The following is a 25598-nucleotide window of genomic DNA, read 5'->3' as shown; positions in this document are numbered from 1 at the left end:
TGTCTGTGAGAGCGTTGGGACAGAGATGTGTGGATTGGAATCAAAGTGACTACTTTCTGTTTTCTGTCATTGTTGTGGAAAGTTTTTGCTGAAAATAGCCATTTGAAATGAATAGACAAAGCAAAACCATTGGTTTCTACATACCTTTTTTGAAGACACTTTTTTGGAGTATTGAAATCCAGAAACGACTACTATTGGCTGCAGTGAGGGCGGGTTTTCTCCTAGAAACATACCCATTCATTTTAAAATGAATGCTAAAGTAGGGCCTACTTTAGCATTCATTGTAAATTATTGAATGGGACAATGATTTGCTAAACGCATATTGTGACTTTAAACTAGTGACACGTTGAAAACAAAGTGTTCATTGAAAGGTTTCCAAATGTAATAAAACCAACTGAAAGGTCCACCCAAAACCTCATTCACTTCTATTGCGACTGGTAGAAGGTGAAGAGCGACATCTGCTGGTCTTAATAGGAACAGCATGCAATAAGAGGGAGCAGGGATTTATTTTTCTTGGTTGTGAGCTTGCAGATCTGCTATTTTCAGCAAAAAGCTTTCCCCCAACACGGGTTAAAGTGAAGAAGCACTGTGTCCACCAAGGCATCGTTCTCCCCCTGAGACCAGCGTTAGAGCTGTTGATTATGACCGTTTAGTTCAATGGTTCTCAACCTTTTCAGGCTGCGACCCCCAAAATAATCATATTTGAACTGGGGACCCCCCACCCTTCACAAGCACTTGGAATTGTAGGAGTTGGCATTACATTTAGTTTGACTCGATCTATTCCATTGTGAAAATAGCCGATCTACATGCCCACAACGCCTCGCGTTGCGAGGCGTTGTTAGCATGTAGATCGTCTATTTTCACAACATCAGACTCTAATGTTTGACGATTTGACCAATATCTTGGACCAGAGGTACTAAACACGGCTTTAAAGTCCTTAAATTGTCACTTGCAGATACCATATATTACACTTATACTGTATGTTGGTCTGTTTACTCAACTGTTGAGCTAAACACCTGGGGACCCCCCCAAAATAATTTGGGGACCCCTCTGGGGGTCGCGACCCACAGGTTGAGAACCATTGGTTTAGTTGACAATTGAATTGTCAGTCAGTAATCGTGATTAACGATGTAATTGTGTTTTTGGCCTCGAACATCGGAACGTATTTATTTGATACAAAATTGCATTTATTTTTTGCCTTTCTTTACTTCATTGCACAATAATGAAAGCAGATCTGACGGTTGAAGTACAAAGAGGAAATGGCCGGTACCATTAATGATAATGAATAATGTGCTATGGCCAAAAACGGGTCATATTCAATATTTGTATGCTTTCGTTTTTAAGATGGTGGGAATAGCCTGAGCTTGTAGATCTGATATTTCCGATATTTTAGAAAAATGTTTGAAACCATAACATCTTTCAATGATATTTATACAGATGCATGGAAACGAGGACGCAAAGAAATTGCGATGATCTCAAAACGATTGCAATCAGGCGACTGTGTAATAATTTGCGACGGGCCTAGCCAGCGTACATTTTGAATTGTTTACAATATTCGGGGGCCTTAGGGTTTTTTTCCCGTGCTAATCAGTCTAAAAGCGCCAATTTTGCACAGATGTAGCCCAGGGCATGCTCTAATGATTTCGCTAGGGCGCCCGAGTCGAAATCTTGTTGGGCTCCTATTGACTTTCTATAGACTATAGAAAGAACATTTTAAATAAATCTGCTTTAAGTAGCATTTGAGGGGTCTAACTAGGGGTTTGTCATGATTCTGAATCCATTGCAAGCATTTGTTTTGCACACAAAATATTCAGAATCATGACAAACCCCTAGTTGGACTCGTCACATGCTACTTAAAGCAGATCTTTTTCTGGGTGTTTTCTTCCTGTAGTAGGCCTATAATGTCGATGGGAGCCCAACTTGATTTGGCTGCTGTGTCGACCCCGAACATCGCCGACTCGGGCGCCCTAGCTAAATCATTAGAGCATGCCCTGGGCTACATCTGTGCAAAATGTGGCGCTTTTAGACTGATTAGCACGAAAGAACCCTAAGGCCCCCGACTACAATGGGAGCGGTGCGTGTTTATGGGAACGGTGCAGCAGGGGGCGCTGAGCGCCAATTCTGCGCTTTCACGTTCACGTCTGGCAAGTTTTATCTGGTCGGACCAGGGTTGAATTTTCATCTTTTGTTTGTTTTTTTGGAAGAGAAACCCTCTTTGGTGGACACAGCCCTGGGGTTGTTGTAATTATTGTGTGTTATTTTTGTTTTGCTCTTGTCGATCTCTGAAATCATTAGCTGTGAGCTAACGGTGTCGTCTGCTCATAGTGTACGTACGTTCAGATGAAAAAGAAAAATAAATTATCTATAGCAGGGGTCTTCAACAAGGGGGTCCGGGACCCCTAGGGCGTCCTCAGAGTTACTACAAGGGGTTACAGAGTTACTACAAGTGTGATAGAAACTTATTTCTTACTGTGTATATTAACCCTTTGAACCCTAGAGTCCATATTCTGAGAATTTTAGCCAAAAATAGCAGATCTACAAGCTCACAGTGAGCTTATAGATTGGCTATTTTCAGCAAAGGAGCTTCGGTGTAGAACGGAAAAAGAGCAGACCAAGTACAGAGTGAAAGGTCAAGTTTATTAAGTATTGACAGTTCAAGTGGTTAAATATCTGAAAACACAAATTGACTTCATGTCCAAATCCAAAATACACTGATGATTGTGCTGTCAAAAGATGAAACTATATGGAATCTATGAACAGGTTGTGGGGGTCCCTGCTTCATCTCTCTCTCAACTATAAGGGGTCCTTGGACTGAAAACGTTGAAGACCCCTGATCTATAGGGTTCCCATGCCATGCAGGAAGCACTCCTCGTTCCCCTCTCCTCTCTACGTGTGCAGTTTATGTCAGACATTTCCAGCAGTGTTCAGTCAATGTGCAGTATTATTATTATCATTATTACTTAGACGTTCGTTCAGTCGGAGAGTCTCTCAGAACAAAAGTCTACATTGGAGTTTGTAAAGCTCCTCCTAGTGGTAGGTTTGAGACAGGACGCAGTTCACAAACTTTAAAAAAACAATTGCATGGGACCTTTGGTTTACCTCGTTCAACTCTTTTCCTTCTCCTGCTTGTCTGGGGTCTGCGTTAGCCTTGGACCAAGAGATTTGTTGTTATATGTTTCAAATGGATAGTGACATTTGTGCATTTCTGCCCACCCGACACACATCCACTGGGAAGTCCATGTTTAAAGCTCGTATTGCTCCATACATTTTCAAATCCACACATGTTCCACAACACTCCATATTGTTCAGCAAACGTACGTGTTTTAATCCTGTCTGTCGCTCAATGTCGCTGTATTTTCCTTGTTTACAAGGAGAGTAATACCGGCTTTCACCGGCTTATGGCCGACAAGCGTCCTGGAATGGTGGCAGTATTTTGAATTTTTGTTCATGTATGGAGAAGTACGGACATTAACCACTTGTTGCAACTCTACAGTACTTGCTCCTTTCGCCAGAAATAGCTGATTGCGACGCGTATTAACCTTGTTTGATTTTTGGGCTAAGGTTACCCATAGAATACGGTTTCTGGGGTTCAAGTGGTTAGAAACCACAGAATGCCCAGTGGATATTTGGAGTCGGTAACCAAGCCTTGGTTGGAATGCGCAGGCATAAAGTGAATGGCAAATCGAGTGGCAAAGTGAGTGACAAAGTGAGTTTAACGTTGTTTAATGCAACCATATAGGACTTTTCTGTTTGGATGTACAGTATGGGCTGTCAAGGCCAGAAGGAAGTTTTTTGCCACTCCTGCATAACCTCTGGGTATGATGTCATGTGCATCTATTGATAAAATAAGTATGTTGTGTGTCTTGGTCCAAGGCTAGGCCCTGAGGCCTGTATTCCATCCTTTCAGTCCATTCATGTCCACCAGCTTGTCTGGGATGAAGCACAGCTTTGCCCTTCACAGGCTGGCCTGCAGCCAAGATAATTCCACCGACGCGTCAGGTGAACGCTGGCTGTGGATGTCTGTAGGACACAGCACTTGGTGTGGCTGGCTAAAATTATTTTAGCCAGGGGACGTCACACGAAAAAGAGAATCGATGTCCCGTCTGGAGTGTTGGAGGAGCAAACCAAGCTACTTCTCACATGGTTTTGGCTCCTTTATGTGGCTCAATAAAAACAACATTTGGACGTCCCATCGTCATTCTCCATTGTGCATTATGACACTACGATACGTAGGCCAAAATGTATCGTAGTGTCTCCATTCCGACATGCTGCCATTCAGACATTGACTTCTAATTGTCTGAATGGTGACACTTCCATAGAGGTTAGGGTTAGGTATAGGGTTAGTGTCTGAATGGGGGATGTCTGAATGGCAGCAAAGAAAACTATCACGTTCTGTGTCCCAGACTCTGTGGCCATACCTGTGGATATCTCCCAAATGTGTGTCTCTAAGAATGTCTCCTTGTCGGCCATCAACAGGTGGTAGCAGTATAAATGTATTGTGTTGTGCATGGTTCCAAACTAGGGAGAATGTCTTGTGGACTTTGGGTCCGTTCACGCCGGCTGACATTTAGATTTAAGAAATCACAAAAATGTTTTAACTTGTAGCTCCCCAAACTTTAGCGAAACTACCTATAGGATTGAATTCATAGGTGCAATATGTAAATTGAAAGTTTACATTTGGAAAGATATTGGTTTTGTTTATTATATTTATATATATTGAAAAAAACGATTACAAAAAGAAAGAAAAGAAAAATAATCGGCGATCAAATATTTTCCCTTTTGGCGGAATGGTTCCAATTGGATTTGTGAGCAATTTTTCATGAATTTTAATGTTGGGGTAAGTTTTTTCTACCTCGTATTTTATTGTATTTTTAATCCCCCCCACCCAACCCCCATCCCCCATTCAACTTTGTTTTTTTACACGACCCGACCATTAAAAAAAAGAAAAGAAAAAAAGGAAAGAAAGATATCACTCCTATCTCTCTTGTGCTCTCTTTTTGCAGAATGAAAAAAATAAAAATTACAAATAAAAACGCATCCGGGACGCTTTTGTATTTAAAATGCTGTTTCTTTTCAAAATGTCAAATTTTTCTTTTTTTTTTGTTTTTGCAAATGTCAGTTGTTTTACTGAACTCAGTTTTTTTTCTTTGTTTTTTTTCAGTTTTTTCTAATGAAGTAAAAAAAAAATCATAAACATAATCAAACCGAAAAATGTATTGACTCTGACATGAAAAACGACACGATGATATTTGCTAGGTTTGAAGTAATAATGACTTATTATTGTACATAAGCTTTTTTTTCCCCTTCTTCTCCTCCTCCTCCCCTTGTACTGAAAAGGTTCCAATTTAAATGGTTGTATATTGTGTAGAAAAGCCAACAAAAAGCCATGAATATTGTGAAGCTTGTCATTTCGTTTTGTGATCACTGTGTATTATTGTGTAACAAATGTGCAAAACGTATGGGATTATAAATCTAGCCCTCTTCCCCCCCTTGCATAGTAAGATCCCCAGTATTCTGTTTGTAATGCTCGGCGTGTACAAATGAAACCCAATTGTACCGTCTCAACTAGGTTTATGGGAACCTTAAGGAATCAGAACTATTAAAATAAACGGTTAACAATTCCTATAGGGATTTCCATGGACCCCTACAGCAGTGGTTCTCAACCTTTTCAGGCCGCGACCCCTAAAATAAAAATATTTTAACTGGGGACCCCCCCACCCTGACGAGCACTAAGAGTTGAGGCATTACATTGTGTATAACACGGTTCTATTGTGAAAATAGCTGATCTTCATGTTGTGAGCATGTAGTTCGGCAATTTCGCAATTTCTGCCTCTAATATTTGGCAATATGGAGAATGTTTAATTTTGTATTTTAGAGGTATTTATAGGGTCTTAAAAGTCCTTAAATTGTCATTTTAGAAATGTGCAGATACCCTCGACATATACTGTATGTTGGTTTGTTTACTGTTGTGTGAGAAAACAACGTTTCACATTAATTAGCCTAAGCTAATAATCTGGGGACCCCCCCCCCCCCCCCACAATTTAATTTAGGGACCCCACAGGGGTCCCAACCCACAGGTTGAGAACCACTGCTCTAAACAAACAACTGATGATTTTTACTGTGTTTTCTTCTTCTTCTTTTTTTTTCCTCTCTTTTCTCTCAGACCGATTTGTTATTGCAGGAACGTTGGTCATTGGTTCACATGAGGTTCTGGAGAGGCCAATCAGAACACTGCTTCCGTACTCACTCATCAAAAGTCTTTGGATGTCGAAAGTCCTGAAAATTAGCCGGACGTCGTCTATTTAAAGTAAACAGTACTTCAACGGATGAAGGTGTGTGTGTGTGTGTGTTGAAACTCTTATCATGACTTAATAGTAGTAACAGGCACGTGCACACACACATAGACATCAAAGGGGAACTTGATCCCTGCCCTTTTATCCGTCTGTAAAAAGTGCCCTCTCCAGACCATGAATGCAGTTTTTACTATGGTGAAAGAAAATGCAAATGCCCCTCTTTCCATGCCATACCTGAAGGCAGCATTCAAGTGTATTGCCTTGTCAGGACAAAGACTGTTATGATTGGTAAAAACAGCATGTCATAATTGCGTTAAACTCTTATAACATTGAATGACGGACAACTCGTATAACATTGAATGACAGACAAATGTAACACAGTACTATGCAGTTCTGCAATATCTGCAGTATGCTAGAAGTTTTCTTTGCACTAGGGATGGAACGATAAGCGATAATATTGTTTATCGTGAAAAAAAAATATGAAAAAACACTCGATAATTGTAACGCAGAGATTTAATTTATCGTGAAATCGTCCTCCATCATGCACTGGGATCAATTCTCCTTTTATTTGTCGAGCTCCATATCCGGTACCATTTAAACCCTCTATTGGTAAAACATAGGCCTACTTATAATATATGTACTTGATACAGTCTTTTTTCCACTCTCTGCCAAATCTTTGCCAAAAAAGCTTGTAGATCTGCTATTTTTTGGCAAATGTTCTGCGCCAGGATAATGGATGTTGGAGATATTTAGATTATCACTTTAATATGGTAAATCGCGATTTCTTTGGTCTTGATAATCGTGATATGAAATGTTCATATTTTCCCATCCCTATACTTCGTCAAGTTGCGAGTTCACTTATAGAGAGAGCTGAAACGTGACCCCTGTGACCTGACCGATGATCAATGTTCCTGGTGACGCAAATTTACACCTTTTATTTTGGCATATTTAGTAATAATTTCAAATGCAGGGACATTTATTTGCAAACATCATTTTCAGTCTTTTTTTTTTTCATCATATTGCAAATCAACATTTTTGGGGAATGAGTCATGAGGTTATTGAATTGATTTCGATCACCTGACTATACATTCAAGTATTTTTCCCCCTTTCTTTCTGACCATCAGTCCTAACCTTTTGCACATCTTGATATTTAAATGTCTTAAAAAAGAAAATCAAAGAAAAATATTAATGCTGTTTGATTACTGCCAGTTGATTGATAACAATTATGCATTGACTGAAAAAATAAGCTAATTTTGGAGGAAATAACTTTGTAATATTTATCTCTTGCAAGCTATGTTTAATAAAGGTCAAAACAATTTACTTCTTGCTGTGTGGCTTCACTGGCTTGTATGAACATTGCATGCATTGCATCCACAGAGCATACTTGCTGTTTAAAGGTGCAGAAGGCTAAATGATATTCTGTTAAATAACACTCTGTAGCTTGTCTCTCCAGTTCTTTAATACACATAAAATACATTGCTGGGATCTTGTTGTCGGGATACCAATTTTAGCCAATCAGAGAAAGCAACTCATTTCAAAGTGCTGAGACCAACAAAAAAAAAACAACAACTGGGGGTCCCGGACCCCTAGGCAGTCCTCAGAGTTAGTGCAGACGGTCCTCCAAATCTCTGTGTGATAGAAACTTTTTTATTTATTAACCACTTGAACCATAGTATCCATATTCTGGAAACTTTAGCCAAAAATAGCAGATCTACAAGCTGTACATCTGCTATTTTCGGCAAAGAGCTTTGGTGTAGAGCAGAAAAAGTGCAGACTAAGTACAAGGTAACATTTATTAAGTATTGATGGTTCAAGTGGTTAAATATCTGAAAACACAAATGTACATGATTCCAAAATAAACTGATGATTGTGCTGTCAAACAATGAAACTATATGGAATCTATGAAAGGGTTGTGGGGGGTCCCTGCGGTTGTGGGGGGTCCCTGCCTCATCTCTCTCTCTCAACTAAGGGGTCCCTGCCTCATCTCTCTCAACTAAGGGGTCCTTTGCCTGAAAACGTTGAAGACCCCTGTACTAGCCACCACTGTGAACAGAACTCAGATTTGACATCAAACAACGACCTCTAGTGGACAAAAGGAGAACAAGTGCTCTGTTTTGTAATTTTTGTATTTTCAAACAAATCATAATTATGCACGTGTGGGCTACACTTAGAAACAGTAAGGCGCTCTACAGACGGACAGCGGTTGCCGCCGGGGCTCCCGCTTGGATCTGCGAGGAACACGCCGCGGTGATACACAAACACACTCGCTCTTTGAGTAAACGCTGCGCGGTATTTCACAAAGATGAACACAATCCATCTCTCACCGCCCGCGTACGCATGCACAAACGAGCACGCTCGCGGGGATTTTCACGGGACTGCGCCCGCTCGCCTCGCCGCCTCTAAACTTCGCTGCGCGAACGAAATAGCCGCCCGCCTCTCATTGAAAATGAATTACTAGCAGGCGGTGACCGCGTACCGTCTGGAATCCCCTTTAGACAGACTGATTTTGATTCAAGATACTTTTGTCTGGCTGTTGTCAGATATCATTGGATATTATTTTAAATGTTATGTATAAGAATAGTCTTCAAATAATGGATATCCCGCAAAAAAATTGTAGCTTAGGCATATATAAAGAATTGTATTGTATTGTCTATAGCCATGTTATAACTGTTATGTATATGGCTAGGTAGGAACCATAAGCATTAAGAGGTTTCCAGTCGGAGGTCTGATGAGGACGGACCAGTCAACATGGAGCGCTGCAGTGAAAACCATCCGCTGTGAAGTTAGTTACACAGTAATTACACACACGTTGCATCAGCTGTTATATTATATATCACCACAGGTTATTGATTATCATCCTTCAGGGACCATCAGAGGCGGTAAGGAGACCTGACACCTCAGTTGGTTGTGATCTGTGCTTGTTTTGTCCTGTTTGGTTTAGCTTTGCAGCTCATGTGTTTACTGTTTACATCATTCAGGGTTCTTCAACATTTTCAGGCCAAGGACCCCTAGTTGAGAGAGAGATGAAGCAGGGACCCCCACGACCTTAGATTCAATATGGTTTCATCGTTTGACAGCACAATCATCAGTGTATTTTGGATTCATGTCAATTTGTGTTTTCATATAGGCTATTTAACCACTTGAACCGTCAATAGCCAGGCTACCTAATAACCCCCCCCCCCACTCTGACGAGCATTAATAATTGAGGCATTACATTTTCTATAACATGGTTAGGCATTGTGAGCATGTAGATCTGCTATTTTCACACTTTGACCAATGTTTAATTTTAGAGGTAATAAAAATTCCTTAAATTGTCACTTTAGAAACGTGCCTATACTCTCTATATACACAAACATTTTATGTTGGTTTGTTTACTGTTGAGTGAGAAAACAATGTTTCACATTAGGTTAATCATCTGGGGACTCCCCCCTGGGGGTCCCAACCCACTGGTTGAGAACCCCTGCAATACAGTATCATAGCTGACTCCTCATTATAATATCAATGTTCTGTTAATTACAGTATCATAATGTACACTGACTCCTCCATTATAATAACTTCATTCAACGTTCTGTTAATTACAGTATCATAATGAACACTGACTCCTCAGTGTTCTGTTAATTACAGTATCATAATGAACACTGACTCCTCAGTGTTCTGTTAATTACAGTATCATAATGAACACTGACTCCTCAGTGTTCTGTTCATATGCTGCCATTTAACAATACCTTCGTACTCTTTAACTGCCATTCGTCTCCATAGACTTCCATGTAATTCATAGTGCACGGATCATGCACACCCATGCCTAGATAATGCACCACGTGTGTCCACATTGCTCACAGCTTTCAAACAAAAAAATCCGAATGGAAATCCGTTCAGGCATTCATGAGATAGCAGCCATTATGTTTTACACTGTTGTGAGCTTGGAGGTCTGCTACCTGAGTTGTATGGGGGTTGTATGGGGGTTAAACAAGCAATTTCGCGATCGCTATCATGCCTACTAACGTTTTTGGGGTCCAAAAAAATTAAAAAAAAAAAAAAAAAAAAAAAATTTTTTTTTTTTTTTTTTTTTTCACGGGATTCACGGGCGTGGCAGGGTGGGACAACGGGATTTTTAAGGGATTCACGTTTTTGGCAGTTAATGAGTTAATTACAGTATCATAATGTACACTGACTCCCCAGTGTTATGTTAATTACAGTATCATAATGAACACTGACTCCTCAGTGTTCTGTTAATTACAGTATCATAATGTACACTGACTCCTCAGTGTTCTGTTAATTACAGTATCATAATGTACACTGACTCCTCAGTGTTCTGTTCATTACAGTATCATAATGTATTACACTGACTCCTCAGTGTTCTGTTAATTACAGTATCATAATGTACACTGACTCCTCAGTGTTCTGTTAATTACAGTATCATAATGTACACTGACTCCTCAGTGTTCTGTTAATTACCGTATCATAATGTACACTGACTCCTCAGTGTTCTGTTCATTACAGTATCATAATGTATTACACTGACTCCTCAGTGTTCTGTTCATTACAGTATCATAGAGTACACTGACTCCTCAGTGTTCTGTTAATTACCGTATCATAATGTACACTGACTCCCCAGTGTTCTGTTCATTACAGTATTGCGTCATCATGGCCGGACGCGGTGGCAGGGGGCGTGGCCGAACCAACATGACCTTTAACCTGGAGGATCTGGGCATCGGGAGGGGAGAAGCTCTGCCTCCTACTGCCGTCAAACCCACACCCCTGTTCCCTGTGAGTACTGAACCCTGTACCCTCTAAACCCACCCTATACCCTACTGCTGTCAAACCCACTCCTCTATTCCCTGTGAGTACTAAACCCTGTACCCTCTAAACCCTGTGAGTACTGAACCCTATAACCTCTACCTCCTACTGCCGTCAAACCCACTCCTCTATTCCCTGTGAGTACTAAACCCTGTACCCTCTAAACCCTGTACCCTCTGAACCCTGTACCCTGTAAGTACTAAACCCTATAACCTCTACCTCCTACTGCCGTCAAACCCACTCCCCTGTTCCCTGTGAGTACTGAACCCTGTACCCTTTAAACCCTGTACCCTTTAAACCCTGTACCCTCTAAACCCACCCTGTACCCCCTAAACCCACCCTGTACCCCCTAAACCCACCCTGTACCCTACTGCTGTCAAACCCACTCCCCTGTTCCCTGTGAGTACTAAACCCTGTACCCTCTAAACCCTGTACCCTGTGAGTATAAACCTGTACCCTACTGCCGTCAAACCCACTCCCCTGTTCCCTGTGAGTACTAAACCCACCCTGTACCCTCTAAACCCTGTTCCCTGTGAGTACTAAACCCTGTACCCTCTAAACCCTGTTCCCTGTAAGTACTAAACCCTGTTCCCTCTGTGTGCGTGCGTGCGTGTCTGCGTGCGTGTGTGTGTGTGCTCTCCATCAGCCCATGACAGCCCAGGCCGTGCCCTTACAGACAGGAGAGGAGGTGGAGTACATGCTGGCTTTGAAGCAGGAGCTGAGAGCCGCCTGCAAGAACCTGCCCTTCTACATCAGAAGAGCTGCCCCCAGGAAAGGTATACTGACCATGTAAACATGCTCTTCTACATCAGAAGAGAAATACACATAGAAAGGTAGGCGCCTCCTTCGGCTCAGGGGCGCAGGTTCGCGGGACTCGTCACAGAACCGGTAGTCGGTAGGCCAATCAGAGGCAGGTGGGGGCGGGTCTTTTCGTACGCAGCCTCTAAGAACAGCTGAGCCGTGCAACATCGGAAACTGGCTCTGTTGAAGTCCCGGGAAAGACGCTCTGTGATCGGCCAGTAGTGACTTTGACGTCAGCGTGGCCACCGGTACTCCCGGACGTCCAGTTTCCAGTTCAGGGGTTGCCCAAAGGTCATGCCCACTTGCCCGAAAAGTTAATTATCCATTATAAAATTATAGGTAAGATTTTAATTACCGCTCAATTTAACACTTATTTCTTTACTTTCTGGGGCTGTGCCATTAAAAAATGTCATACCTGGGGGCACGGTGGCGCAGTCAGTAGTGCTGTCGCCTCACAGCTAGAAGGTCCTGGGTTCGATTCCCGCCGGGGGACACTGTGGGTGCTGGGGGCGTGTTCCCTCCTCCGCGTCATCAGTGCCCACACCCTGGGTGGGGTTGGCAAAAGGGCCTTTCTGTGTGGAGTTTGCATGTTCTCCCCGTGTCTCCTAGGGTAGATACCCTCACAAAAACATGCAGTAATCCTGGTCTCTATAAAGCCTCCCCCTGGCCAGCCGGGGCGCCTGATGGAGGGGAATGGAACTGGTTGGAATAACGTGTTCCTTCCACGCGCTACGTCCAACCGGGGAAGCTCCCCCTGTCAGGTGATAAGAAGCGGCCTGCTCACTCCTCATGCATTGAAGGAAGCATGAGCTCAGTTCGGGGCCCTCCCCAGGTTGGCAGAGGGAGAGTAGAGCCCAGGATCACAGCTTAGGCAATTGGCACCGGGTGAAAAAATGGGTTACAAAAATCGTGGGATAAAAATTTAGAAAAAAAAAAAAAAAAATGTCATACCTCAATATCTCCAAATACCAAATACCTACAATAACTATGTTTGAATATGTCTGTTTCACACTTGTTATTTTATATTTTTAAGTCTAACAACAGTAAAAACAGCACAGTGCTCTTATTTAACAGACCAGAAGAAAAGAGCGCTCCGGTCACGTTCAGGTGTTTAGACAGATATCTGGTGTTGTGTTTATAGACGGTTGTGTCCCCTCTCAAATGAGCACTTGCCTGGTCAGGCAACCTGAAAGCAAACTTCACCTGCCCGAAAGCTTTATTTACCTGCTGGGGTGCAGGTGGGCAAGCCTTAGTGTCAATGCCTGCAGTTGTTGCACGTCACTCCAATGAACTGCAGTGACGAAAGAGGCATACAGCTTCTTATGTCTGTGATAAGAGCTGCCCCCAGGAAAGTTACTGAACATGTAATCCTCTTCCCTTTACACTACAGGGTTCCCATGTTCATACAATTCCTGGAAATTCCTTTTTTCAATTCCTTTGAAATTAGGAATAAATATATTTTTTCCATGTCTGGAAAAGGTTTGGAATTAATCGAATGTTTTTGGAAAATAGCAGATAATTGCAAAAGTATCAGCTGCACAAGCTCTAAACGCAGCAGAGCTGCTACAGTTTGACAAAGTTTGAGAACCACTGACATAGGCTGATTCTACAGATGTCTTCTAAATCCTAACAGTTTTCTGAAAAACCTTGTTGCTACAGTATGTGGTTCTCAAACTTCGTCATGTCAAGGACCCCCAAAATGATTTGTATTTGACCACGGACCCCCATCTCAAAATATTTTGCCAGATGCATTATAGATACATGCCATCGGGCCTGGTATAGTAGTAATTAAATATCATCCCACGGGCCAAAGATAATTCATTCACGGGAATGATTTGGCCACCGCCCACCGGGCCTTGAGTTTGACATATAAGAAGCAGGGCGTTAATTTCCACCAATATAGTCTAGTAGATTGAGGGCCTTCTCATGCACCCCCCGGAAATACATTTCTAACCAGTGTTTCCTTATTGGAAAAGATGTGCTGAAAATGATTAGCTATGTTAAAAAGTTGTAAAAATGTCCCTACTATCCCAAAACCCCCTTGGTTAAAACACTCGGCATCTGTCTAGACACCTTATTTGTAAAGTTATACAGTATCTCTTACTTGGTGGAAATGTGATATTGTAATGGCGGGACTGATTTTCACACCAACAAGATGTGGCCACTTTAAGAATAGTTTCAATGAGATCCTTGACCCTCAAAACATGGGTCTAGACACCTTATTTGTTCATTTTAGTGCAATATTGGCTGAGACATAGTGACAGTTGACTTTTCAATAATGGCGGCACTAATTAGCATAACAATGGTAGATGGGACATCTTGACAACTTTTTAACATAGCTCATCATGTTCAGCATATTCTTTCCAATAAGGAAACATTGATTAGAAATATATATCCGGAGGTTGCATGATACTTCTAGGGCTTCTGGAAAGCTACTAACTAAATATCGAATTTTCTCTGATTTGAGGTATAGTGCAGAACTTTGGCTACAGAAAGAGTAATTCTCAAGATAGAAAGGTCATCTTGGGCTTAAATTGAAGCTTAGGCAAATGGAAGTTTTCTAAAGACAAATGAGGCAGTGATATTCACCATAAAGTGCTGGAAATTAATCATCCTTGTTGTTGTTTGTCAATCGGACAGTATATTTATGTGTGTTTCTGGGGATGATGCTGTTCATATTTACAAATAAAATAGTAGCACGCCCCAAAATCCTATTCTCTTACTTACCCCTATGTGTCAGGATACTCCATGCCCAATTTCAGACTTCCATGTCTATTTATGTAATTTTAGTGAATTAATATTTGGCTTTACCCAATTTCACCAGAGAAATATACAAAAGGGGGGTTTTGGGGAAGTAGGGACATAATTTTTTACAACTTTTTAACATAGCTAATCATTTTCAGCACATCTTTTCCAATAAGGAAACACTGGTTAGAAATGTATTTCCGGGGGGTGCATGAGAAGGCCCTCAATCTACTAGACTAATAAAAGAAGAAGAAAAAAAAGGTTCTAGAGGAGAGATCTCAGGTGAAGAGGAGATAAGAGATTTCAGCCCGGCCGCAACAAAATACATTGTTTTTGTCCAACATTACAAAAATGCAGTGCCACCTAATGTGTTGTTAGCTTGTAATCTGAAGACTCACCTCTTCAGACTCGTAAGCTTTTAAAAAAGCCACTTACAGGCGGCTGCCACTCGAACCTGGCCTAACCTTACCCTAACCCTTCTATTGTTAATATCTTTTATTTTGCATAGTTTTTTACAACAGTGTTTCTGATGATATCTTCTGCATAGTACTGTGTTCTATCTGACTGTCATTCAGTGTTATGAGTAAAAAAAAAAAATCTCAGTGTAAACAAGCCACAGCTTTCATGAGCTTATCCTTTTAGTTGACCTTGTACCAGTGAACTGTACTGTCATGAAACTGTAGCTTTTCCTATGCAGACTTCTAATAAATACTTCAATCAATCAATCAATCAATCAATCAATCAAGCATTTTTTTTGGGTTACTCTACTGTTAGGCTGGCAATAGATTATTAGTTTACCTGTGATCCTTGATTATTATAGCAATGCATTTGATGTATTACCCTTTTTTTAACCTTTTATTTAACCAGTAAAAACACATTGACACAGTGTCAAGTGTTGACACTTTTCACATGGGAAGTGGCCAAGAGGTAGATTAAAATTTCACATCTCCGCTGTACATATAACACACAACAAAACAACAGTAGTACATCCATGATACAGAGAAAAACATCTCCAAAGTGATTCACTTTAAGAAACATGAGAAACTAATAATCAATAGAATACAGTAAATACCACAGGTACGACATTAACATCCTAGATAGAGGATTAGACATCTAAACACGTACAAGTGTGAGCAAGTTGTTCTACAAGAATCCTTTTGAACCTTCGCTAGTTTGCACTGTCCTTGCTTATTGTAAATCGCTCTGGATTAAGAGCGTCTGCTAAATGCCTACATTGTACATTTTACTGAACATCTAACCTTGTACTGTATGTCCTAAACCAGAGGTCCCCAAACCTTTTAGCTCAAGACCAGATTAGGCTACATCGTTGTGGAGCCTGCATTCAACACACTGTCCACAAATGATTGATGATGACGTAGCAGAATTTGTTCTTTGTTGGCAGCTGTTGATAGCGACTTTACACAAAATACATTTGAGGAGGGGGTCTGATGACAATGCTTTACATGGGCCTGCTGCCTGCCACTGCCAGATTTAAACAACCAAAGGGTGTGTAAATCTAAAGTCTAAAGTGTTTGTGTGTTTGGGTGTATTCACATTTTGTGTCATCATTGATCAATAATAAAGTACAGGCATTCTAGGGTTGAACCTTGAACAAATTGCAACACAAACTCTTTCAACTTTTTTTGTTTCATAAATATGTTAGTAATAACATATCAAAAGTCCTAAGAAATCCAAGTGGTGGAACATAGTGAAGTGGTGGAACATAAGTTGGGCTCCCATCGACTTTCTATACAGGAGGAAAATACCCAGAAAAAAGATCTGCTTTAAGTAGGATGTGAGGGGTCTAACTAGGGGTTTGTCATGATGCTGAATCCATTGCAAGCATTTGTTTTGCACAAAAAACATTCCTTGGCCCCAGAAAACGCCCACAAAACTGATGAAAAGTGATGACTCCATTCACAATGGATTCAGCATCATGACAAACCCCTAGTTAGACCCCTCACATCCTAAGCAGATCTTTTTTCTGGGTATTTTCCTCCTGTATAGAAAGTCGATGGGAGCCCAACTTATGTTCCACCACTTCACTATGTTCCACCACTTGGATTTCTTAGGACTTTTGATATGTTATTACTAACATATTTATGAAACAAAAAAAGTTGAAAGAGTTTGTGTTGCAATTTGTTCAAGGTTGGCCCATTTTTTTTCTTAGATTGCCTGTACATCGGAGTGGCGACACTCCCATGGGCCTAAGGTTTAGGGTTAGAGATAGGGTTAGTGTCGGAATGGAGACATGTCGGAAAGGAGACATGTCGGAGTGGAGAGATGCACTCGATCAATAATGACCTTGTTGATCATCCCTTGCTTAACATAGATATTTATGTGTTTTCAGATGTGGTTCGCTACTCTGACAAATACCACACCGGAGAGCCCAGGGACAACACCATCGAATGGAGCCCAGGTGAGGAAGGACTGACGCTGTGACGCTGTTTAAGACAATTCAGTGCATTTTTCATCTACCTTTGAAAAATCGCTGAGCATTCGAAAGCCAGCCACGGATTGTGGTGTGGATTGTTGGGGTGGCAGTGGCTCAGGAGTAGAGAAACCGTCATTAGAATACGGAGGGTTCCCCGAACACAGAGATAGTTCCCAGTTCGAATCCCGGCTTCCCCAGAGTTATTTGTTGAAGAGTCCTTGAGCAAGACTCTGAACTCCTAGTTGCCTTGCATGGTTTCCTCCACCATCAGTGTATGAATGTGTGTGTGAATGGGTGAATGTAATGAATGTGTGTGTGAATGGGTGAATGTAATGAATGTGTGTGTGAATGGGTGAATGTAATGCATGATCTATGTAAAGTAGCTTGGATAAAGGCGCTATATAAATGCACCATTTACCATTTATTGTGATAGAATCTGAAAATAATCTGTGTCCAGGCGCAACAATCCACTCCAAAGATAAAGGCTTGGGCATCAACCTTGCACCCAGACCGTCTCCCATACACAAACATTATGGATGTTTGTTTTCCTTTTGATTCCTAAAAAAAGGGAAAAGCTTTTTTTTTGATCATCGACGTGTCAGGTGACATTCGGAAAATAATCAGCGTCATCCAGCGTCAAAACACAAAACACAAAGTTAACATACTTGTCACATACTGTAGGTAATGCATAACAAACACATGTTTGTTCACAGCAGCGATCAACAGAGCATGTGCATTATCTTTTTCTTTTAACATAGGAAATGCATGTCATCTTGTTTATCCCTCGACCCTATGTTCCCTCACTGAGGTTAGGTTTAGGTTTAGGTTTAGGCATAGTGGTTAACATTCACCAGTGTCGGCAGGTGAGGGAACTTGAGCATAGACCCAAAATACCAGAGACTGGGGAAAGTTAAAACCTTACATTTTAGGCAATTTAGAATGTATTCGCTTGAGTCATATTGAATTACCAACAGAGGGCGCTAGATGACCACTGATGGTCCTGAAACTGTACTGAACTGTGTGTGTGTGTGTGTGTGTGTGTGTGTGTGTGTGTGTGTGTGTGTGTGTGTGTGTGTGTGTGTGTGTGTGTGTGTGTGTGTGTGTGTGTGTGTGTGTGTGTGTGTGTGTGTGTGTGTGTGTGTGTGTGTGTGTGTGTGTGTGTGCGCGCGTGCGCGCGCGCCTTTGTTTCAGACTGGAGTCGGTTGCCTAAAGAGCTTTGTATCAAAGTCAGAAAGTCTCAGAGAAAAGGTAAGAAATGTCAGGTTTGGAGTCATTTGAATGGAATGCAACGTGAGATCAACAGTACGTTGACACAAATCTTCAGTCTTTAGTGGTTCTCAAACTGTGGGTTGGGACCCTCGGTGGGTGGGGTGATTTAATGCATTGGTTCTCAACCTGTGGGTAGGGACCCCCAGGGTGGTCCTCAAATTATTTTGGGGCGTCTATAGATGATTATTAATGCCAAACATTATTTTCTCTCTCAACAGTAAACAAACCAACACAACGTTTGAGTGTATCAGCACATTTCTAAAGTGACAATTTAAGGACTTTTTAATCTATCTATAAATGCGACAAATCTCTGCGTGTATGTATCTCTGCGTGTATGTAACCCGCGTATCTCGAGAACCGTTCGTCCCACCGGCTTCAGATTCGGCACGCGCGTTCCCCACCGCGGCACGGAGTGCAGTGCCGGGTCTCGACCCGACCCGACGCGCGGTTTTCCCGAACCGGCGCGAAACGTTCGGAATCTCCTTATGCGGGGTTGATTGTTGACATCAGGCTGTTCCGGAGGAAATCGGCGAAAGCTCTGACTCATTGTGACATCACTTCATAAAAGGCTCTGACATCACGTACGCCACATGAGTCAACAAAAAATCTCTGTGAGTGTGTATGTATGTATGTAATCCGCGTATCTCGAGAACCGTTCGTCCCACGGGCACGCGCGTTCTCCATATATGGGCATAAAATGAATGCCCCCATATATGGGCATAAAATGGATTGCAGACAGACAGATACAGATATCTCCATATATGGACATAAATGGACAGAGGCAAACAGATGGTCAAAGATCTCCATATATGGGCATAAAATGGACGCAGACAGACAGATACAGATATCTCCATATATGGGCATAAATGGACACAGGCAAACAGATGTTCAAAACGGGTCCTATGACAACAGGTATAATGAGGTTTGCATTAAAGGGGGAACCGGCACTGTGTCTGCAACACAGTTGGAGGCACAGACAGATACTCCATATATGGGCATAAAATGGACGCAGATAGACAGATATCTCCATATATGGGCATAAAATGGACCCAGAACTATAACTGCAGTGATCTCCATATATGGACATAAAATGGACGCCGACAGACAGACAGACAGATACAGATATCTCCATATATGGGCATAAATGGACACAGGCAGACAGATGGTCAAAACGGGTCCTATGACCAGGTAAAAAACAGGTATAATGGGGTTTGCATTAAAGGGCGGGGCATTCATTCCCTATTTACATTGTTCCGAGTTGGCCAGGTTCTAGTACCTCTAAAATGGCAAATTAAACATTGGCTAAACTGTCAAATATTAGAGGTCGAAATTTCGAAAATAGCAGATCTACATGCTCACAACGCGAGGCATTGTTGAGCATGTAGATCTGCTATTTTCACATTAGTGTTATAGAAAATGTACAGTAATAGTAAAGCCTCAACTCTTAGTGCTCGTCAGGGTGGGGGGATCCCAGTTAAAATATGATTATTTTGGGGGTTGCGGCCTGAAAAGGTTGAGAACCACTGCTTTAACGTACAACATTGTTTTCTCACTGAACCTGTAAACAAACCAACATACAGTACAGTATAAGTGTATACAGGGTATCTGCACCTTTCCAAAGTTACAACGTACGCCTTGTAATAGTCTGTTTATTCTCAGCAGGTCCAGTGTGTCCACCTCAAGTCAAAGCAGTGAAGAAATCCACCATGGCAAAAGAGGAGGTTCTATCTAAACTGGAGGTAGGTTTCAGCTAAGAGGAGGTTCTATCCAAACTGGAGGTACTGTAGGTTTCAGGGTAATATATCGAAAATATACCTTGATCAAGGTATCAACATGCGAGGTATACATAGCAACGAAGACGGCTTTATTGGTGTCAAGCAGTCTATCTGTAACCAGGTGTGGTTATTTAAATAAAAAAACAGTTGTGTTTAATGCTTCTACAGACTCTAGAGCAGAAGAATGAATGGTTGTGTTTAATGCTTCTACAGACTCTAGAACAGAAGAATGAATGGTTGTGGTTAATGCTTCTACAGACTCTAGAGCAGAAGAATGAATGGTTGTGGTTAATGCTTCTACAGACTCTAGAACAGAAGAATGAATGGTTGTGGTTAATGCTTCTACAGACTCTAGAACAGAAGAATGAATGGTTGTGGTTAATGCTTCTACAGACTCTAGAGCAGAAGAATGAATGGTTGTGGTTAATGCTTCTACAGACTCTAGAGCAGAAGAATGAATGGTTGTGGTTAATGCTTCTACAGACTCTAGAACAGAAGAATGAATGGTTGTGGTTAATGCTTCTACAGACTCTAGAGCAGAAGAATGAATGGTTGTGGTTAATGCTTCTACAGACTCTAGAACAGAAGAATGAATGGTTGTGGTTAATGCTTCTACAGACTCTAGAACAGAAGAATGAATGGTTGTGGTTAATGCTTCTACAGACTCTAGAACAGAAGAATGAATGGTTGTGGTTAATGCTTCTACAGACTCTAGAACAGAAGAATGAATGGTTGTGGTTAATGCTTCTACAGACTCTAGAACAGAAGAATGAATGGTTGTGGTTAATGCTTCTACAGACTCTAGAACAGAAGAATGAATGGTTGTGGTTAATGCTTCCATACAGACTCTAGAACAGAAGAATGAATGGTTGAGTTTAATGCTTCCATACAGACTCTAGAACAGAAGAATGAATGGTTGTGGTTAATGCTTCCATACAGACTCTAGAACAGAAGAATGAATGGTTGTGTTTAATGCTTCCATACAGACTCTAGAGCAGAAGAATGAATGGTTGTGGTTAATGCTTCCATACAGACTCTAGAACAGAAGAATGAATGGTTGAGTTTAATGCTTCCATACAGACTCTAGAACAGAAGAATGAATGGTTGTGGTTAATGCTTCCATACAGACTCTAGAACAGAAGGAGGAGAAGGAAGCCAATTCTGCAGACGAGGAGGAGGAGGAGAAGAAGAAGAGCAACGAGGAAGAGGAGCAGCAAGAGGAGGAAGAGCTGGACGAGGAGGAGCTGGAGGAGGTAACAACGTCATCATCATCTTTTGTTTACCAAGCCACAACAGAAACGTTTACTGTATATCTCTGCTGTTGGCCGAAACCTCCTAACTCCAAAATGTTAATTTTCGGGAAAATGAACTCAAGTGGAGTCAGGAGGTTTTGATCGAAGGGATTTTTACTACTTTTCATTGGTTCAATATTATTTTAACCAACACACAGACGTAAAGGGTGTTCAATAGCACATATTTATGAAAAAAAGAGATGGCCAATCGGGTGGAGTTAGCTGGTTTAGTGTGGAGTTAGGAGGTTTTGACCGAAGGGCTTTTTACTACTTTTCATTGGTTCAATATTATTATAACCAAAACTCAGATGTAAAGGGTGTTCAATAGCCCTGATTTAAGCCTATGCCAAAAAATCAAAAACCTCAAAAATGGAGTTAAGAGGTTATAGCCAGACAGTGACGAATATATTTTTTTATTCTATAATGTTCAACGACATTGAGCAGCAATTCAAGTCGTTAATCGCAATTATTTGTATGACAATTGACATATTGAGTGCTTTTCCCGAAAAAAGTTGTGATTTCAAGCCCGGCCGCGGAGTGCTTTTCCCGATAGAAGTCAGGATCTCGTTTTATATTAATAGGCAGTAAATTAATGATTGCGTGTGAATATGTGTAACTTTGGTTCCCAGCCTTGCAACTGCCTCCGTTCGATGGCGTTTTATCAGTTGTTGTTGCTGTTGTGTTTTCACAGGAGACAGACTACATCATGTCCTACTTTGACAACGGAGAGGACTTTGACATAGACAGTGATGACAACATGGATGAGGCCACCTACTAGACAGGACTCCTGAAGTGCTGTTGGTTCTCAAACCTTTTCACGTCAAGGACCCCCAAGTTGACCTCAAAGGGGGGTCCAGGGGTCCCCAGCTAAGATGACTTGTTTTAACCACTTGAACCATATTCGTATCAGCTATTTGAAAACAGACGATTTACAAGCTCACATTGCGATGCGTTGTGAACTTGTAGTGCATATTGGCGGCTTGTAAAATCTGCTATTTGAAGGAGGAAAATCTTCTATGGGTCGATTCATACTCCACTTTTAGAGACAAATTTTGTGTCACTCCCCATCTCTCCCCCAATTACTAATTAATTGTCAGTCTACTGGCCTGTCAATAAAGGCATAAAAGCCCCAAAAACAAATCTTAAACAAAAAAACAGCATAATGACAAATAAACATTGATTTCTATTCAGTAACAGTTGTACTAGTCAAGGTACTGATGTCATTTGGTTTATTAACAATTTACAGATGTGCAGTGCAGGTTCACGCAAAAGCGTTTACCATAACAGTAAAACACATATTCCCATTTTCTTTACATTCTTTCTCACGTAACCCCTGCAGTGTCTCTGCGTACCCCTATGGGCACACCTACCCCCATTTGAGAAACACTGATTTAGACGAGGCCCAACCCTGAATAAATGTGTCTCTAAAAGTAGACTATGAATGGACCCTTTGGGGACCCTGACAGATTAAAAGTAGACTATGAATGGACCCTTTGGGGACCCTGACAGATTAAAAGTAGACTATGAATGGACCCTTTGGGGACCCTGACAGATTAAAAGTAGACTATGAATGGACCCTTTGGGGACCCTGACAGATTAAAAGTAGACTATGAATGGACCCTTTGGGGACCCTGACAGATTAAAAGTAGACTATGAATGGACCCTTTGGGGACCCTGACAGATTAAAAGTAGACTATGAATGGACCCTTTGGGGACCCTGACAGATTTAAAGTAGACTATGAATGGACCCTTTGGGGACCCTGACAGATTTGGGAGTTTTTGACATGAAAGAAGTTTGCGAAACGACTGCTCGACACCACAGGAGCAGCTGGGATCAACGACACAGCCAGGCTGCTGTTGTTCAGGCTGCTGTTGTTTTTTATTGTTTATCGCCCGTTTTGTCTTTTAAACTGTTATTTTATTGTTGTTTTTTAAAACTCTGTGGTTGACGTTTGTCATTTTTAAATGTGCTTTATAAATACATTTGTATTGGATTGGAATGTTGGTGGTTGCTACTTATTTCAGCATTAATGTACAAAATGCCATTCCTTCAGCCTTAGTATTAACATAATATTTAGAAGATAGCCGATCTACAAGCTCACACAGTTAGATCGTAGATCTGCTATTTTAACACTGACAGCCATAGTTTTAATGAAACTAATGTAGATTACTGACGAGGCTCTTTCCTATTATTTTTGCATGTGATTACTCTTTGATGACTTTTCATCACAAAAGTAAATCGTTTTGTGGTTCGGTTTTTAGCCCAAGGAATGTTTTCCATGCTACACAAATAGTGGAGTTTCTTGTACATGTAATTTTTTGTTTTCATTTCAAATTTGTGTGCAAGTTTATTTTTCACTTCCAATTTTGGTTCGAGTGTCAAGACAGTAGATTGAAGAAAAACATATTTTTTGCCCTATTTCCAAAATGAACAAAATCGGAATTGTGTTTTTTGAACAGTGTCATAGTTTTCCCACAACTGCTGTGTAATATATATTTTTTATTGCTATATCAAGTCAATAGTGTGTGGGGAATCAATTGGAGTCAAACATTTGTTTTGTATATTATGATATTTCACACAATGAGACAATAACATGGTTATTACACTCATACAAAACAATACGGTTACATATTTTTCCTGTACCACAATATAGTGCCATTGGCTTTAACAACTACTAGAACAATATTTTAACAAAGACAAAATAAATCTAACACCTATATACAGTCTGCTCTGGTCTAGCTAGTTCTCACAAGTTGGCCTACATTTGCACAGATGTGTGCATTTCAACTTTTCCTTCATGTAACTGCACCGAGTGCAGGTTGGCATACAATCACTTTTACAAGTGCACTTCACACTTTAATATATCCTTGGCAAGGGGCAGAGTGGTCCAAATGGGACCACTAATCCCATAATCAGTGGGACTGTGGACGGGGCATCATGGACCTGAATGAACCAGTAAGACTCCTTAATCGGGAGATAAGCGACCGTCATGTCGCATACACAAACTTTAGAAGGCAAAGGTAGCCAATCTGGAGGGAATATGTGAAATGGGACTGATCCATGTTGATGACATGGCTATAGAGATACTGTGTACCGCTTTGTGTGATTTTAGGGCAGAATCTGTTGGAGCAGTGTCCAAAAATGTGTTTTGCAAGAATCTGCCTCATGGTGGTGCTAGAAGAGGACCATGTGAGAAATGAGGGGTGGAGGTTGTGGTTTTGCAACCAAGGAGTGTGTGTGCAATGTTTGGCATGGATCGGGGCAACGGTGGCGGAGATATGAGTAGGGCAAAAGTGTGACGTGTGACTGACAGACAGACTGACAGGCGGTGGAGGTTTTGATTGACAGAGTATTACACATATGCAGATACATGTGCTGTTGCCCAGGCACTTGCTTGGAAGACTGTTCAGATGTTGATCCAAAGCATCAGTTGGGGGTGGAATTCTTTCCACGTCCCTAGTTTTCTGTGAGAATTGTGTCATTCAAACACGATCAACATCATTGCCCTCGTTTGAGTCATCAGGGTACAGCCTACAGACAAAGTTTGTCACCACTTTTTTCAGCCTTGGAGATGCTTATGTTGGAGTGTCGGCGAGGGTTACAGATTCCTCCATGAGGGATGGCACTTTGCACATCACCTTGCAGCAGGATCACTTACCCTTGAATTTGAATGACGATGTGCTGTCTGAGCCAGTGAATGCATGGAAGAGAGCCATGCCCTTGCATGTTGTCATGCCCAGGTTTGTGGCGATGGTATTCAAGGAGATCATTCTAGTAGTCTTTATAGCTTTGAAGGAGATCCAGATTTCCACAGCTGATACTAAACCGGATTCGGCATGCCATCGACCCTCACCTGAGGGAAAACCAAAACAGCTTTCGAGAGAACCACAGTAGCCCAGATCTTGGCCTTGAGGAGACTGATCGAGGAGGTGAAGAAGAACAACCTGACGGCTGTATTGTGCTTTATTGACTTCAAAAAGGCTTTTGACACCAGGAGCTGCCAGCCAGCAAACTGGTGCTGTGGGAACCAACATAATGGGCACCGGTCACGAGGACGTCCCACACTAACATATGTGGATGTACTCAAGAAAGACGCAGGAGCGCAAAGCACCAGCGAGCTGGCCGGATGTATGGAAAACCGGGATGACTGGAAGCGACGATGGAAGGCTCGTCTGAGGACGACCTAGAGAG

General features: G+C 41.5%; 1 protein-coding gene across 2 annotated transcripts; it reads left to right on the top strand.

Annotated features, from left to right (window-relative positions):
* The first annotated feature begins 9049 nt into the window (after positions 1–9049).
* On the top strand, positions 9050–23381 carry LOC308293283 (DNA-directed RNA polymerase III subunit RPC7-like). Of its 2 annotated transcripts, none has more exons than XM_080735738.1 (8): positions 9050–9172; positions 10926–11060; positions 11737–11866; positions 16987–17055; positions 18262–18318; positions 20002–20078; positions 21242–21367; positions 22098–23381. In XM_080735738.1, exons 2-8 carry the CDS (start codon positions 10938–10940, stop codon positions 22182–22184), a joined length of 669 nt encoding a protein of 222 aa, XP_080591864.1. In that variant the 5' UTR covers positions 9050–9172; positions 10926–10937; the 3' UTR covers positions 22185–23381. The 2 variants fall into 2 exon arrangements, with proteins under 2 accessions (XP_080591864.1, XP_080591863.1); XM_080735737.1 differs by having other exon boundaries at positions 19999–20078.
* The last annotated feature ends 2217 nt before the right edge of the window (positions 23382–25598 follow it).

The sequence above is a fragment of the Nannobrachium achirus genome (assembly GCF_963921795.1).
Source record: "Nannobrachium achirus genome assembly, chromosome: 10".
Taxonomy (NCBI): domain Eukaryota; kingdom Metazoa; phylum Chordata; class Actinopteri; order Myctophiformes; family Myctophidae; genus Nannobrachium; species Nannobrachium achirus.
Note: the sequence above shows the minus strand (reverse complement) of the source record. Positions and strands in the feature narration are given on the sequence as shown.